This window comes from Triturus cristatus, chromosome 11 (assembly GCF_964204655.1).
Source record: "Triturus cristatus chromosome 11, aTriCri1.1, whole genome shotgun sequence".
Lineage (NCBI taxonomy): Eukaryota > Metazoa > Chordata > Amphibia > Caudata > Salamandridae > Triturus > Triturus cristatus.
Genome location: NC_140594.1, coordinates 556,289,382 through 556,304,779, shown reverse-complemented (window position 1 = coordinate 556,304,779; position 15,398 = coordinate 556,289,382). Strand labels below are relative to the sequence as shown.

Below are 15,398 nucleotides of genomic sequence, written 5' to 3'. Positions count from 1 at the left end.
TTTTATTAAAATGGGAAAGTGACATTTTTAGAATCCTCACATTGTGCACTTAGGCTAAACCTGATACTGACCTCCCAGGGTGTAATTCAAAATGTTACGAACAGCTGACATGAGCAGAGCAAAAGAGGCACGCATTTGTTGTACAAAGTAAGTGTAAATAGTTTTTTGTTATGCTACAAGTATATATTTTCCACCAACTAATCTGCTCTTAGAGTAAGACAGAACTCACATGGGATAGTATTTAAAGAACAATGTGACTTATTTAAATGTTTTCAGACAGGGTACTCTGACACATTTGTGGCAGAGTACCCTGTCCACAAACCTCATGGTTCCACTGCTCTGCTCAGAGTTGGGGGACTGCCATGTTTCCTTCAGTGGAGCCTTCATTGGCTTCACCGCTGGAAGCCTTTGACCGCTGGCCTGACATTGGGGCTGTCCGTCAACGGACATCAGACTGTCCACCCTTTTGCCGTCATTTCTTTTCCGCTTGGGACCGTCAAAGAAAATGTTGCATGGTACTCTCTTTTCCATGGGCATTATTGCTGACATCACCACCTGCGCAAGTGGGGACCCACCACATTTCGTAGAGTCGACAGGATGCTGGAGAGGGTGGGAGTAGACTGCAGTCTGACAGGTGTGAGTATTATGTGCTGCACTTGTACTTTAGCTGAGGGTTGGGGGCAGAAAAACAGGCCCCTTTGCAGAAAGCTCTTTTACCCAGACCGGCCAACTCACATGGTAACACCATGTGACACACGATGTCGGCTCCCATCACACAGACACCCGGTGAGGAGCCGATATCACACGGTGGCAGGGAAAACGAGCTGAAAACCACTGTAAATAGTGGATACCAGCTCGTTTTCCAAGGCCCTCCACTCTCCTCACAAGGTGAAATTTTTATTCAAGTTGGCAGGTCTGTTTACCGGTCAAATTTTCCAGCTGGTAAAATTGAGACCATTATTCTTGTAACACGTAAATCGGGTTGCAGGAACAGCGGCCCACTGATGATTGAGTGGAGTGGAATTCCGTACTCGGGCCTATAGTCTTTTAGCCACGCCAGTGTCACAATTGAACGTTTTACTTCCTCTGTCACTTGGCAGAACTGATTAATAATAATAAGTTAGATTACAGTCAAATGATTTCAAATTCATTGGTATTTGGGCCAAAAATGTATTTAAAATATGCTTGTCTATTATAAAAAGTTAAATTGATATGTAGTTTCATTCACACCGGTTGCCTTTTTGGCAACACGTGTCTCCCTTCCAACTCATACAACAGGGTTTTGTAAAGGCAAAGTAGACTGTGTCTGTGGTCATCTAAAAATGATTAAGGTTCTTGAAATATGGTAATTTCAAAAAGTCATGCTGCAGTCTGAGGATGTATAGGATTTGGTCTGTAAAACGCCCGAAGTTAGGGGTCTATTGCGGTCCGCCCACCAGCGCAACGGCTAAAGGGACCGCCCGCCATATGTGCGGCGGTCCCGCTATTAAAATTAGGATGCGCCGTCACACTGGCAGGTGCATCCTGCATTTTTTACATTGCGGCAGGCGGTGCTGTCAGCAGCACCCGCTGCAATGTAAAAAAGGCATGTTGTGCATCTGCATGCACAACGTGGCAAGCACCGCACTGTGCCTGCCACCTTGTGCATGCAAATGCAGGGGGTACCATAGGTACCCCCCATGTGCACCCTCCACCCCCCAACACCCTGGGGTCCACTACAGGCCCCCAACAGCAAAGTCCGCGAGCCTTTCCATGGCGGCAATGCCGCCATGGAAAGGCGAGTGACCGCCTGCATCTTAATATGGATGGCGGTGTCTTGCAGGCACCGCTACCATGTTAAGCCCCTTTTCCGCCCAGTCGACTCGTCGACCGGCGGAAAACCGGCAGGTGGTCTTCCCGTCCGCCGGGGTCCCCCCTGCCATTGTAATGTGGCGGGGGGAAAAAGGTAGGCGGGCGATGAATTTTGGCGGGCTGATCCGGTGGCGATCCGCCCGCCAATATAATCGGCCCCTTAGTCTTGAACATTATGTTTTGATACCAATAGAATTGGGGTAATATTTTTATTGGGCAAAGACATATTTATACGGTTAAAACACCCTTCCACATTAGTTTTTCGCTGTCAAAAATCTAACAAAAAGATGCTTTTACCTGAGAATTCTCCTGCAAAGACAGGTTTTGCGAGAATCTTTTGTAACAATCGCAACTGCACCAGGAGAACTTTAATTTCGCCCACCCTAAGACCCAGAAGATCAACACAAAAGGAGGCCTTTGTACTTACTATGTGAGCACTATGGCGACAGCATCGTTGAGTACGCTCTCTCCAAACAGCAGTGTATATAGGTCCGTGTCCACATGTAGCTCATGGAATATCGCCAAGACTGTCACTAGAAAGAAATATAGTGGAGGCTAAGTATGCAATGAAGCAAGCTGGTTATTTTCACGTTAGAACAATATTTCACAAAGCACAGTGGAAGAAACGAAATGAAATTTATGACTACCTGTGTGCCAAGTACTTGTAACAGGTCTAAACAACGTGGCATGATAGATGACTTGCGCGGAGGCCGGGGTAAATAAATGGGACGCATTAAAAATATAGCGCGAGCTTGAAATGTGACAGCCCGTGGAATACTGAAAAAAGAAAAAAGGGAAAACTATGCTTCAGTGTAAGACGCCGTGTTTCTATAGAAACGGGCCTCGGGATAAAGTGGATGTTACTTATATACATTTAAATTGCAAAATACGGAGTTTAAAAAATAGTCTATGCTGTTAACTAGAATTTTGGACCTGCGGCGTCCATTTTGGTTTTGGTTCGTGGCCCGGCCCGATTTAGTTCCCCTGTTCATGAGAAACGGTCTTGTTCTTTCCACTTCCTTTAACGTCCGTAGTGTTGTATGAAAAAAGTGCTGAATGTTACTTCCCGCTTCAGCAGACTCGTACTGCAGTCAGGGGAGTGAGTGAGGAACATAGCGAAGATAGATGGCAGAAGTTTGTTCTAAGGAGCCAGGAAGTGCCAGGCCAGGGACCTGCCTCCCCGAGCTAATATATCAAGCTATCAAGTTAATCCCGACCTCTTGCTCTTTCCTTAAAGTAGCAGCAGGTCTATGTCATAAAGGACAGGGAGATGCAGCTGGTGAGAATAAAAAACACTAATATATATCACACATGGTCAATGTTATCTAAATTGCAGGTTAAGTGGGGTTTTACACCTCTGCTTCAATAAACCACATCTCCACCTCCAATAATTCACACATGATCAATGTTATCCACACTGTGGGTTAAGTGGGGTTTTACATCTCTGCTTCAATAAACCACATCTCCACCTTCAATAATTCACACATGATCAATGTTATCCACACTGTGAGTTAAGTGGGGTTTTACATCTCTGCTTCAATAAACCACATCTCCACCTTCAATAATTCACACATGATCAATGTTATCCACACTGTGGGTTAAGTGGGGTTTTACACATCTGCTTCAATAAACCACATCTCCACCTCCAATAATTCACACATGATCAATGTTATCCACACTGTGGGTTAAGTGGGGTTTTACATCTCTGCTTCAATAAACCACATCTCCACCTTCAATAATTCACACATGATCAATGTTATCCACACTGTGGGTTAAGTGGGGTTTTACATCTCTGCTTCAATAAACCACATCTCCACCTTCAATAATTCACACATGATCAATGTTATCCACACTGTGGGTTAAGTGGGGTTTTACACATCTGCTTCAATAAACCACATCTCCACCTCCAATAATTCACACATGATCAATGTTATCCACACTGTGGGTTAAGTGGGGTTTTACATCTCTGCTTCAATAAACCACATCTCCACTTCCAATAATTCACACATGATCAATGTTATCCACACTGTGGGTTAAGTGGGGTTTTACACATCTGATTCAATAAACCACATCTCCACCTCCAATAAATCCCCCTTTGACCCCACAAAAGAAGATACTCCACAAGGGAACTAGCATTTGCAATGCAATAGGTCTCGCATTTAAGAGAGTTAGAGCTATTGGCGTTGTAAATTATAATGTATTTTACCCATGTGTTTTGGTTTGAAATGGAAGTATAAACAAGTATGTGCAATGCAATCGTTTTTGCATTTGTGAAAGTTAGAGCTTTTGATGTTGAAAATAATCAATGTTTTTACTTTTGGTTTTATGCAGCTGCATGATGAAAATTGCACAGCTGTGTTCTTACTGGCGTTTGCTGGTAGTTTTCCACTAGTGTGTTGATGTGATCTTGTGTTACGTACTTTGAAAGCCCAAAAATGGGAGAGGTTATCCCTCACAGTGCTCGACCCATGGTAAGTGGTTAGCCGACTATGCTCAGTTAATGTGGATCTTTTTAGTTTCAAAAATACGTGCAGCAGACAAGGAACAGACTGCACTCTCACAGACGAATTCTAAATCATAAAATCTCTCCCCGTGCACACCTTTCATCGATTCATGCAGAAGCCTTGTATAAAGCTGCAAAAAAAAAAAAAGAGGCATGGGAAATCAATATACAGCGGAAAGAAGTCTCAACCTTAGAGGGGTGGTGGGGGCAGGCAAATGGGAAGGGTGACATGGCGTTGGGCATATCAAAGGAGATCGGGGATATGAGTCATGGGCAAACTGACAAAAAAAGAATGTTACAGTGTGCAAAGAAATCGGTACTTATGTAAAGTGTTGATGAAAGAGCTCAGTGACTTCCTGTATAGTACGGAGTATTACCAATGGCGGGCGCACGCCTTTATGTGCAAAATGCGTGCCTCCCCACTCCAGGCTTGCTGCCGCCATTGGCTAGTAGTCCGATAAAAAGTAAAAATGGCGACTACTGGCAAAGTAAATAAAGAAAGGAGCGTGGCTGCTATAGTAAACGTGGACCGTGCTGGCAAAGCAAATAAAGAAAGGAGCGTGACCAACATAGTAAAAGCGGACTGAGCTGGAAAAGCCCATAAAGAAAGGAGCGAGGCCACTATAGTAAAAACAGACCAGGCTGCCCAAAAAAGAAAATGTCGATTAAAAGGTGCAAATAGGGTGAAGAGCGCATTTTGCAAATATGAAGCAGCCGCCATTACTAACAAAAATATAAAGTGGTCGACGTGCTGCGTTGAAGGAAAGCATGTCATGGGTGGAATAGGAGAAAATTATTCAAGAAAGTAGTACTCACAGACTAAATAAAACATACTGAGTAACAACACAAGTAAAAGGGCCAGTCCTCTAGGGAGGTTAGAAATGTAGAAAAGGCGGTACTAAGGAGGGTCTACTAAGCCTATTCATGAATCAATCAATAGTAACCATTTAGAAAGGACAGTGACAGGAGTCAATTGAAAAGATGGGCGGAAAATGGGCTGAGCTTCAAGTCCATACCTGAATACAGCATGCCTCGCAGAGCAGCGCATGCGCTGCCCAGGCTCGACCTAGAAAAGGATAATGCGGTGGCCCACATACTGTAATGCTTGAGGATTTTGCAAGCACTGTGCATTAGGCCTGGGAGAAATTTTGATTACACAGGAGAAATTAGTTGAATTCAAGCAATTCCACAACATTTTGGATTTTTCGACATAATTTGTACAATAAAAATTGTGTTAAATACCAGGAGAGACTTATTCAGTAGAAAATGCGTCGCCAGGATACATTTTCACCTCAAACCAGTCTCTTCTGGTATCGCGTGATGCTTTGCACCAAGAGAAGTGCATTCAGTAAAACAAACTGGTGCGAGATACAGGCAAAGCAAATATTGCTTTTAAAAAAGGGGTTTTAATTTCGCAAACTTTTCATGGAGAAATTTACACAATTTTACCAAGCTCTTCTCTGCATGCCTCCAAGTTGTGAGTAAAGCGTGACAGTATGGGGCCCAGATAAAAATCTAGCTTTTAAGTGACTGGTCCTCTCATCTATTGTGTTTGAGGCATTCTTGGCTTTAACCTCTTCAATGCCTATGACGAGCTGGTCTCGTCATGGGCCGCGGTTGCGCTGTGTCCATGACGAGACCAGCTCGTCATAAACCCCGCCCGCTAATGAAAGCGCCGGCACAGGGCGGGGAAAGGGGCGGGCACTGAAGGGGTTAAAATCTGACCGTTCCAATTCACAGTCGCAGAAATTCAGATCCATGACATTATCCAAACTCTTGCCATTCAGCTTCAATCTAATTCTCAAAGTCTGTACCTTTCCATACCATGAATATATGGTACCTGGGTACATCAGTGACCAAATGATTTTCACTTTAAAATAACTGAAAACCTGTCACCAAAGTCATAAGTCTGCTTATGGAGTAATGGAATATGCGCTGTATCTAGTAGAGGTGCATCAGTCCAAAGAATGCTGAAGTTTTGCATTCAAGTTGTCAATACAAATATTAAAATGTATTTGTACCAAGGAGCACCCCTGCCTCAGTCCTTTTTGAACAGTTTTCTCGTCAGTTAAGTTTCCTAAACAAATAACCTCACTGTGGCCATGGTCTGGATGTGCATTAGATATATTCTTTCTACTAGTCATGGGCCGATGCCAAGTTCCTGCATATCATTAAAAGGTGTGCTCCTGCCCACCTCAACCAATGCACTCTTAGGGGTCAAAGAATGCAATACCTGCATGGGGTTTATTCAAATTAGCAATTTCATAAAGATAACAAAAAATTAAAGTCCTGGTTGATATTACACATACCCTTTGCAAGACTAGCTAAGGTTAAAATCTTTCCAGTGTTAATTTTCCAAAAATGTCCTCTATGACACCCAGGAGGGAAACTGACCAGGCACTCTGACAAAAAATGATACACCCTTTTGTGAATATGCTGGAATGGTCTGGTGGCTATCACTTGCGTGATCCTCCCCCCACCACAATAATTTGCCCTTTTTATTTGGTGGTAAGAGATGTCTCACTTTACATTCTAACTGCAGGGACTAGATAGCTCAATAGGTCAATCTACCTAGATTACATTTTACACCTACTTTACTTAGGCCATTGGGATCTAGGCTTTGGGGGTATTCATACACTCATCCCTATGTTTAATCCTTTCCTGACTGGGCATGAGATCTGAAACACACACCCTCGCCCATCGTACTCAATCAACTAAAATCGGCATGCAGACTTTCATATCCTAAGATTCCTCTTTTGTTAAATTGCAATTTGATGACACTGTGGTTTATTTTATAACTAAAACTCTCTATAATATATAACATAAAAACTAGATACCACAAATATGAAACATACAGCGACTGTGAAAAATACTCAGTTTGCCCTGACGTTATGCTGTATTACTAGTAAATTATAGATTGCTCGTCCATTTTTCTCATGAACTGCTTCAGAGGGTAGGGACCTAATGATCAGATGGGAATACAGGGGCGTAACGCAGGCTCCTGCAGTTCAGGGGGCCCAGGGGTCAAAGCCCCAATCCTTCGGGGCCCCGTTCAGCCAAGAACAATTCACATTTGTCAGATTTGGAAGATTGATGGGCCTCTCATCACATTCTGGAGGGGGCCCCAACATTGTGCGTCTTGGAACTCTGGATTTATTAAAACTTACATCCGCATTAAGTAAAACGTAAAGCAAATCGTTAAACTAATAATCATAAATTCATTGTGGTAATCTGGCTTACTATTTTAAGGGTTTAAAACTAAACAGATATATAGGGAGACATCCGTTACACTGCGGTCTTCACACCACGTTACGTTTACAGCGCAGGCATTACAACGCAAGTCGTTACAACGACTAGCGCTGGATGGCGCTATACACTAAGGATTAATATGATTTACTATTCCAACACCTTCCCTACTGTTACGTAGGTTGGAGTTGGAATAGTAAATCATACTGTTCCTAAATCCAGCGCCCCCCAGCACAGGTCGTTGTAAGGACTTGCGTTGTAATGCCTGCGTTGTAAATGTATCGCGGTGAGAAGACCGGGATATAACGTCACATATTCGATATATAGGTTGCTGCGTAACATAGCAAAGCTTTATTCCTAAATGCACTAAACCCCATTTGTTTTTCTTTTGCCCAGTGTAACAGTACACAATGTACTGTCATTAGATGGATTGAAGTGGGATTTGCTCATGCCAGGATTTGAACTTGTGACCCACAGATCAAAGCAGATGCCAGCTGCAAGACTTTAGTTCGCAAAGCGATAATTCCAGCACATGATGTGCAAAATGCACATCTGTATGTTAATTATGAAAAACACATTCTCATTGCCTAATGTGATTTGATCATATCCTATAATGAACAATAAATATTATAAACATTATTTGAGATTTACGGATCTTAAATCTACCCTGACAATCCCACAGTATATGAACTCACTCAAAATATCTGGCAAGATACTGTTTATTTGTCTAAAATTAGATTTTTTTTGCCATCCAACACACATTTTGGTTTCTGAAATCTTGGATGTGTGCCACTTAAAAAAACAGTAATGTCACATAACTTGTCTTGTACTCTAATTAAAGAGAAATATGGCCAATTATTTTCCTATACTCAGGCCACTTGAGAGGTCCTCAGGGAAACGTGAACTTTTTCCCTCTTTAACCCTCTCACAGAAGTGCTGAACCACTATGAGGCATAAACTGAAACTTTGTGAGCGCATCAAAAAACACTATTGAAACGAGAACTGACTTCGAGATGAAGTCGAGGTTAGGAGAACCAGAGAGTTAGCTGGCGGTGCTGCAAACGGGCCGAAGCTGAAGACTTTCTAACATGGGAAGCAGGGTTCTAATCCCAGTGTGAGAACTCGACAAGAAATCTTGTGATTCGGGTAAAGTCACTTAATCTGTCTGGGTTTGAAAATATAAATGTGTAAATTGTAAAAGGTATGACGTAATTAAAAATATGTAAAATCCCTCTTTTGTCTAAATGGTAGATAGGTGCTACTCAGCTAGGTTCTGGTATATAAAAGTCCATACATGTACGAAAGCCCCATAGTTGGTGGTGTTTTTTTTCCACCAACTATCTTCTGCCTATCCTGCTTTTTTCTTACCCCTCTTCAACAGCTGGCTTTGTAGGGGTCTTTTTGTGTCACCCCTGTCAATCATCCATTGTGATCTGTTGCCCCTCAAGTTGCTTCCTGATGGATGGACAGAGGCACACAAGACCTTGGGGAATGTGTTGGACTTTCAGAGGACAGCAGCATAAGGGGGAGGAGCTGAGGGCAGACAGGAGCTAGGCAGGCTACATTTTGTGGGAACGAGAAGAGGAGGACGTGGGCAGGAAGCGTTCGATCTAGATCAATGCCTGGCTTGTCCTAACATGGCGTGGTGGAGATGACATTCACCCTTTGAGAAGTGTATTGGAGTTTGAGACTAACACAGACCACAGTTTTAGAACAGTTTTCACTAATCATCTGCATCAAACCATGTGGAGATGCTGTAGTTTTCTGTTCTATTTTCCATGAAAATAGCTAAGAGGCTATGGTGGGTGAAGATATTACACACCACATATCCGGACCATTTTAATATTGCAAACCTGAGATTGATGATAAAGTGGCCATGTTTCGGCTCAAACGGAACAAGATGGTAGAATGACCTACTCAGGGTGCCTTTTGTAGCTGAAGCAAACAAGGTTGCAGCATGGGAATGTACAAAGGCCAAGTGCAGCGGCGACTCCTCCGCTAAGGTGGAGGAGCGCCGCCACACAGCTCAAAAGGAAAAAATACAATGATAATAACGTTTGGTTATAATCATGTTATTTTTCCGATTGAAGTCAGTGGCTTTTGGGGCGGGGGCGAGCTGGCAAGAGCAGGGAGAGGAGTAGTTTACACTCCTTAAGTGTGAATGACTGCTTGGCTGGCCCTCTCAGGCCGGCCCCAACAGTTCTGCACACTTTGCATCTTCCACACCAGGCTTGCTTTACACAGCCTGGTGAGGAACATGCAAAGCCTCCCATTCCCTGTTTGAGCGCCGAACCACGGCGCTCAGACCAATCACAATGCTGCACAGCAACGTTGTGATTGACTATGGGGAGCCTGGGTGCTTCCTGCTGCCGACAGAGACAGGATGAAGAGGACGGAGGAGGGCGGGGGCCAGCCAGCCTAGAGCCACCACTGGCTGAAGCATGTTCAGTGCAAGGAGGCGGTGACCCCAGTGAGCATACGCAGCAGCGACCTCGATCACTGGATAGCAGTTTACAACTGAAGGTGGAACAGCGCGTGCGTATTAGACACATGGGAGCTGCATTTGGACTTCCACAAGAGGACTCAATACTCACCTCAAAACACGATTCCTCTCGCCTTGATTTGACGGGGTGGATGTTCACATCCATTGTCAACTTGAGCAGTACAAGGCAGTCACTAGAAGTGCCTCTTTGAAGCTGCATATTATTTTCTCTTAATACCAAGAATTGTTAATATTTAAGCCTTGAAAAAGTTACTGTGTGACGAAACACGTGCCGGCTCTCATCAGTGTATTGAAAACTGGGGGGAAAATGATTTGTGTAACAAGATTTTACTGAGGAATACTTGAAAGACGTTTTTCCACATTAAAGGAAACTCTTTTTTCCAAGACAAATCCTTACTGTTTGGATCTTATTTGTTTTTCAAACACTTTGCATGGACTGCTGTAGTACTCCTTTCTGTTACAAATATTTATAGGTATAATCCAGAACTTTGAACTGCAATGACGAGGAAAATCTAATTGGAAAACATTCCATGGTAATGGTCTTCTGCAAGCTCAGAACGTAATCTTGTAACTCTTTGCTTTATGAATATTACACAAATATATTTGTAATTTGGTTTGCCAGATCTGGTATTATTTTGCTTTCTATGTGTTTTTTTTGGAGGCAGAATCTCTTTTAGATTATTACTAATTTGACATTATTCTTGGGAGCTTTTTTGAGAATTCCAACATGGAACTCTGATTTTCTTTCTTTTTTATTTGCAGAATGAGACCTTGCACCCACTTTATTACTCCTTCTCCTAATCATACTTTCCCCCAGCATTTGACACTAATCCTTCCTTTACAGTATTCCTATTACTACTCTTACCCTTTCCTCACACTATCCTTTACCCTAAAGCTGATATGATTGCCAGGTTTCACATCCCTCCTTTACCCTCATCGTTTTCGTTCTCTAACCCCTTAGTTTATTCTAAACAGTAACGCCACCATTTCACCTATACTTATGTCTACCCTTACTGATACTTTTTCCACTTCAGTGTTTTTGTTCTCCCAGCTCCATTCCTCCCCGTTCTCTTCCCTTGATTTTGGTGCGCTAAGATATTTTATGAAAATACATAACTTTCTGGCTACGTCAGAATGCTTGCAACATAAAAGGCATTAGTGTCATTATTACTAATTAAGCTAGAGCACAGAGTGGTTTGTGTTTTTTGTCATTAGTTGCTATTAGGTTTCTTGCAATTAATTTAATTCCCAGTGGTGGGTGTTCTCTTTTCAGGCGCAGTGGTATCTCCCAGAAGCACAAGGCCTCTTTGTCCATATTCTTACATACCTGATTTAAATTAAATGAAAGTCCTCTTTGTTCCCTGTAAACCTGAAAAGGTTGTGACCTCTGTCATCTTAAGTTGCTTGTGGTCGTGTCACCTTATGATATGCTTTGGTACCATTATTGCTTTCATTGTTTTCTCATTCTTGGGTTGATTGTTTGAGTTGTTCCCTGCGAGTATGATTAGGCTCTGCAATTGCCCCTACGCAGCACTAATGTAAAATTGTACAAAAATAAATGAAAAATGAGTCACAGAATTTTTTGTGTGTTTTCTTGCTTGTCCTTCATTTCTGTTTAAAATCGCATCTATCATACGTCTTTATTAATATTCATCATGAAAAAAGTGGTACCTAGTACACAATTCCACTTATGTTATTGAAACACTTTGTTTAGGGGCAGATCTACTAATATTTAATGTAACGCACGGAAGCAATGCGACTTGTCCGTTGTGTAAGAGGAAGGAGCAGAAATAACCCCCATCTACTAAGATATGGTTCACTTCTGCTCTCTCCTACCGCTGGTGCACTGGGTGCGGCCTAGCATCAACGCAGGCACCCTTGTGCCATGCTGCAAGGGTGCTTGCGTCACGGGCAGGATTGTTTTAGTGAAACAAGGAATACCTTCCAGCACAAAAACAATTCAAAGAAGAAGTAATGAAGGGATAAACATATTTCTTCTTGTTATGTCTCACTGCGTTAGGGGCACAATTTATCGCAATCCCAAGTTTACTGCCTATAGTATAGCTGGGATTACGTCATATTCTGAGGGTGGATGCACAGGAACATGCATGCTCCACCCATGGAATGCCTACCACAACGAAATGTCCAGTCATGCAGCGCAAGCCACCGCGTTGCGTTACATTTCTTTACAAAATCACCCCTTGCGTGGCTTTGTAAATGCCATTTAAGGACTTCTGTTTTCTTGTGATGATTTGCATCATGCAAGGACAACTCAAACCTCTGGTAAATACGCCCCATAACCTCTTTTATTCCGATCTTATGGTTCACTGCTTGTGGCTTTTTTAGGGACTGTTTTTATATTTCCTTCTGCCGTTCTCTAGACTCTCTTTTTCCTACAGCAAAATGCAATTGTGAATAAAAAAGTAAATTCATGTTTAAATCTTGTTTTTTTACATCAATCTGTGCTGGTAATGTTGACAGTCGGATCTAACCAAGCACATTCTGAAACCACAGAAATGAATTATAATGTAATCTGCCGCATAAAACATTTGACCGTAGCTTATTGTAAGAAGGGTTTGAGGAGAACTGTGTGTTTTATCTCCAACTAGAACCAAAAATGTCCAGGGACAATAAAAGAGGACAATTCATTAAAATATCAGTAACAGCCCAGAGAGAATGAGCAATCACATGAGTCTTGCTTGTGAGACACTGTTGTTAACAAAAAGGGCTTGGAGTCCACCTGTTGCTTACTGTTTGTCGGCTTGCGTGGCACTCTTCATAATTCATCAAGAAAAGGTGGTCCCTATAGGGAAGTGCAGCCTTCGACTTCCATGACAATAGTGATGAAACTGAAGAGCATGCCCGGCAGATCTGACAATATCAATATCTCCACTACGAGAAAGGTCAGATTGGGAATCCTTCCACCGAGGTCATCTCTTTTCTTTTCACACAGAGAGATTTATATAATTCGACTCTTTTCCACCGTGTAGGAAGTCTCCTGCAGATAGTTTATGCTCAGAGAATGCAGATAAAAGCTAATACTGCATGCAGATGTCTTTTCCTTGAATTGTTGGGTGCTTGAATACTAGTTGAACCACAAATACATTTTTGGTGCTCAGATGGGGCACAAGTGATCGCCGTGCCTGTGAGGAATTATGGCACAGTTGCTCCGGCCCATTTTAGTATCCGTCAATTATCTACTAGAACCCACTCTGGTCGGATGGAACTTTTTACTTGCCCAATAGCGTGGAGGGACTGAACACAATTATCAAAGAATGCTTTCTGCAAATTGCCATAATCAAGGACTCGAGACTTAATCTCTTGGCTCTCTGGCTGTTATTATCAGCATAAAGATTTGAAGATACAGACTCCTCAATACGAAGCACAAAAAGTACATAGGCACTAACACAAATGCTACTCTACGAAGAATCCGCATACGACTAAAAATAACTAAAAGCACAATCTCTAAAAGCATGAGGTAGAAAACTACCAAGCCAATGTCGATATTAGGGACACTGGACCATACCATCTCTGTCCCTACTCTATACTAGATGACATCCCTACTTAACAATCCCTTGAGACCCTCAATATCAGGAAAAGGTGTCAGAGTGAAACTTCCTAAGAAGTCTTCACTTAGAGAGCTCTATCTAAGATTTCCCCTTCTAGCTCCTCGCCTAACTCTTCTCGGCTCTAGGCTGCTCTGTTCTGCTCTCCACCCTCGGGGCGCTTTCCCTAATACAGAACCCCAAGTCCCAGAACACGCCCTTTTGCACCTCCTCTTCAGCCGGGTCGTCTTTCAGTAAATTTCCATCGAGCGCTGTCCAGTTTCCTCGTCCATCAGCTTGGCCTTGAGTCCCAGACACCATCCGCACTAGGAGTTACGATTGGCGCATTCCAATGCACTCCCATGTCTGGATTTAGCTACATAAGTCAATTCATGAACAAAGACCTTCTCTACTAACGAGCAACTGTCCTTGCACCTGGAGTGAGATCACGGAATGCAGACATACTTCACATCTTTTAACTTTGCAATTTACTACAGCCTAAAACCTCTACTAGAATAAATCCTCTTGGCCTATTGCCCTCGGCTAACATAAGAAAATACCAGGCCTTTCTCTTCAACGATATATGTGAATTCTGGCCACTACTTCGGTTACACAAGCATGTCTAAATCAGGCTATTGACATTTACGTCTTTCTTTTCATGTATGTTTAAACGATCTTCATGAGCATTTTACCACGTTACACATTTAACTTCACATTGCGTTCATATAAACTAAAACTCTATGCATTTCTCTAAATACATTTACAATATGCTTGTACATTGCTAACACTTCTATTTAAATCGATATAGGTTATACAATTTTAATACATTGCACACAAAATACCTGAGCACACATTTGATTATATGCGGGTGCCAACTAACAGTGAATATAACGCACCCCTACAATTTTCAACCTTTTAAACGCTACATCAGTTCCCCCCTTTGATGACATCTGTCATCACACTATTACAATCTCCTTCTTTAGAACTGATTTAAACTGTACTGGTCATGACACTGCCATGTCGAACTCCCTCCATTCTCTTAAGACTCTCGTACTGCTGATCCTGAAACTTCGCCATTTTTTTCTCATTTGCCCTAAGGGCTCTTTCAACTTTGCCTCCTTGATACCACTTCCACGCTTTCACGCATCCCCACAAACAAATCACACAAACTACAGCAATGATAATTGGCTTCAACACTGATCCAAGAAATCCTCTACCCACATTCGCAAACCACGTTCCCACTCTTCCAAATCCTTGTCCAATCTTTTCCCACACATTCTCCTCCGTCAAATCCATAATTTCCTTGTGAATGATTGTGATGTTGTCTATGTACTTTCCCAACTCCTTTGTATTGTCTGGAATATTTGTGCAGCATTCTTGAACCTTCAATAATTTACAAACTCCTCCTTCCTTAGCTAATAACACGTCTAACGCAAGACGATTCTGCATAACCATATTCCGTATCGACAACATCTCTCCAGTCACCAACAACAAAGATCTCGCCGTATTCATAGACAGCTCATCCACCACAGTCGCCAACCTTCTGATTTTCACGTCATTCAACACCACACCCATACTAGGTATCATTGCTCCATATAAATCACCAATCACTGCACCTGCATTTACAGCCCTACGTCTTCTAGAATGTTGTCTCGTCTCTAACAACTCCAAGTCCTCTGTATGATAAATCTTCGGGAATATAATGGCCAAATAACATATGCCATACCAATTTGCAGGTAATCTCACATAA

General features: G+C 42.4%; 1 protein-coding gene across 1 annotated transcript in view; it reads right to left on the bottom strand.

Moving 5' to 3' along the window:
* SLC9A9 (solute carrier family 9 member A9) overlaps window positions 1-15,398 on the bottom strand; it is a 2,902,095-nt gene that overhangs the window by 2,350,662 nt on the left and 536,035 nt on the right. The window contains exon 6 of the mRNA XM_085633573.1: window positions 2,279-2,384. Coding sequence (XP_085489699.1) covers window positions 2,279-2,384 — 106 coding nt within the window. The remainder of the gene's footprint in view (window positions 1-2,278; window positions 2,385-15,398) is intronic.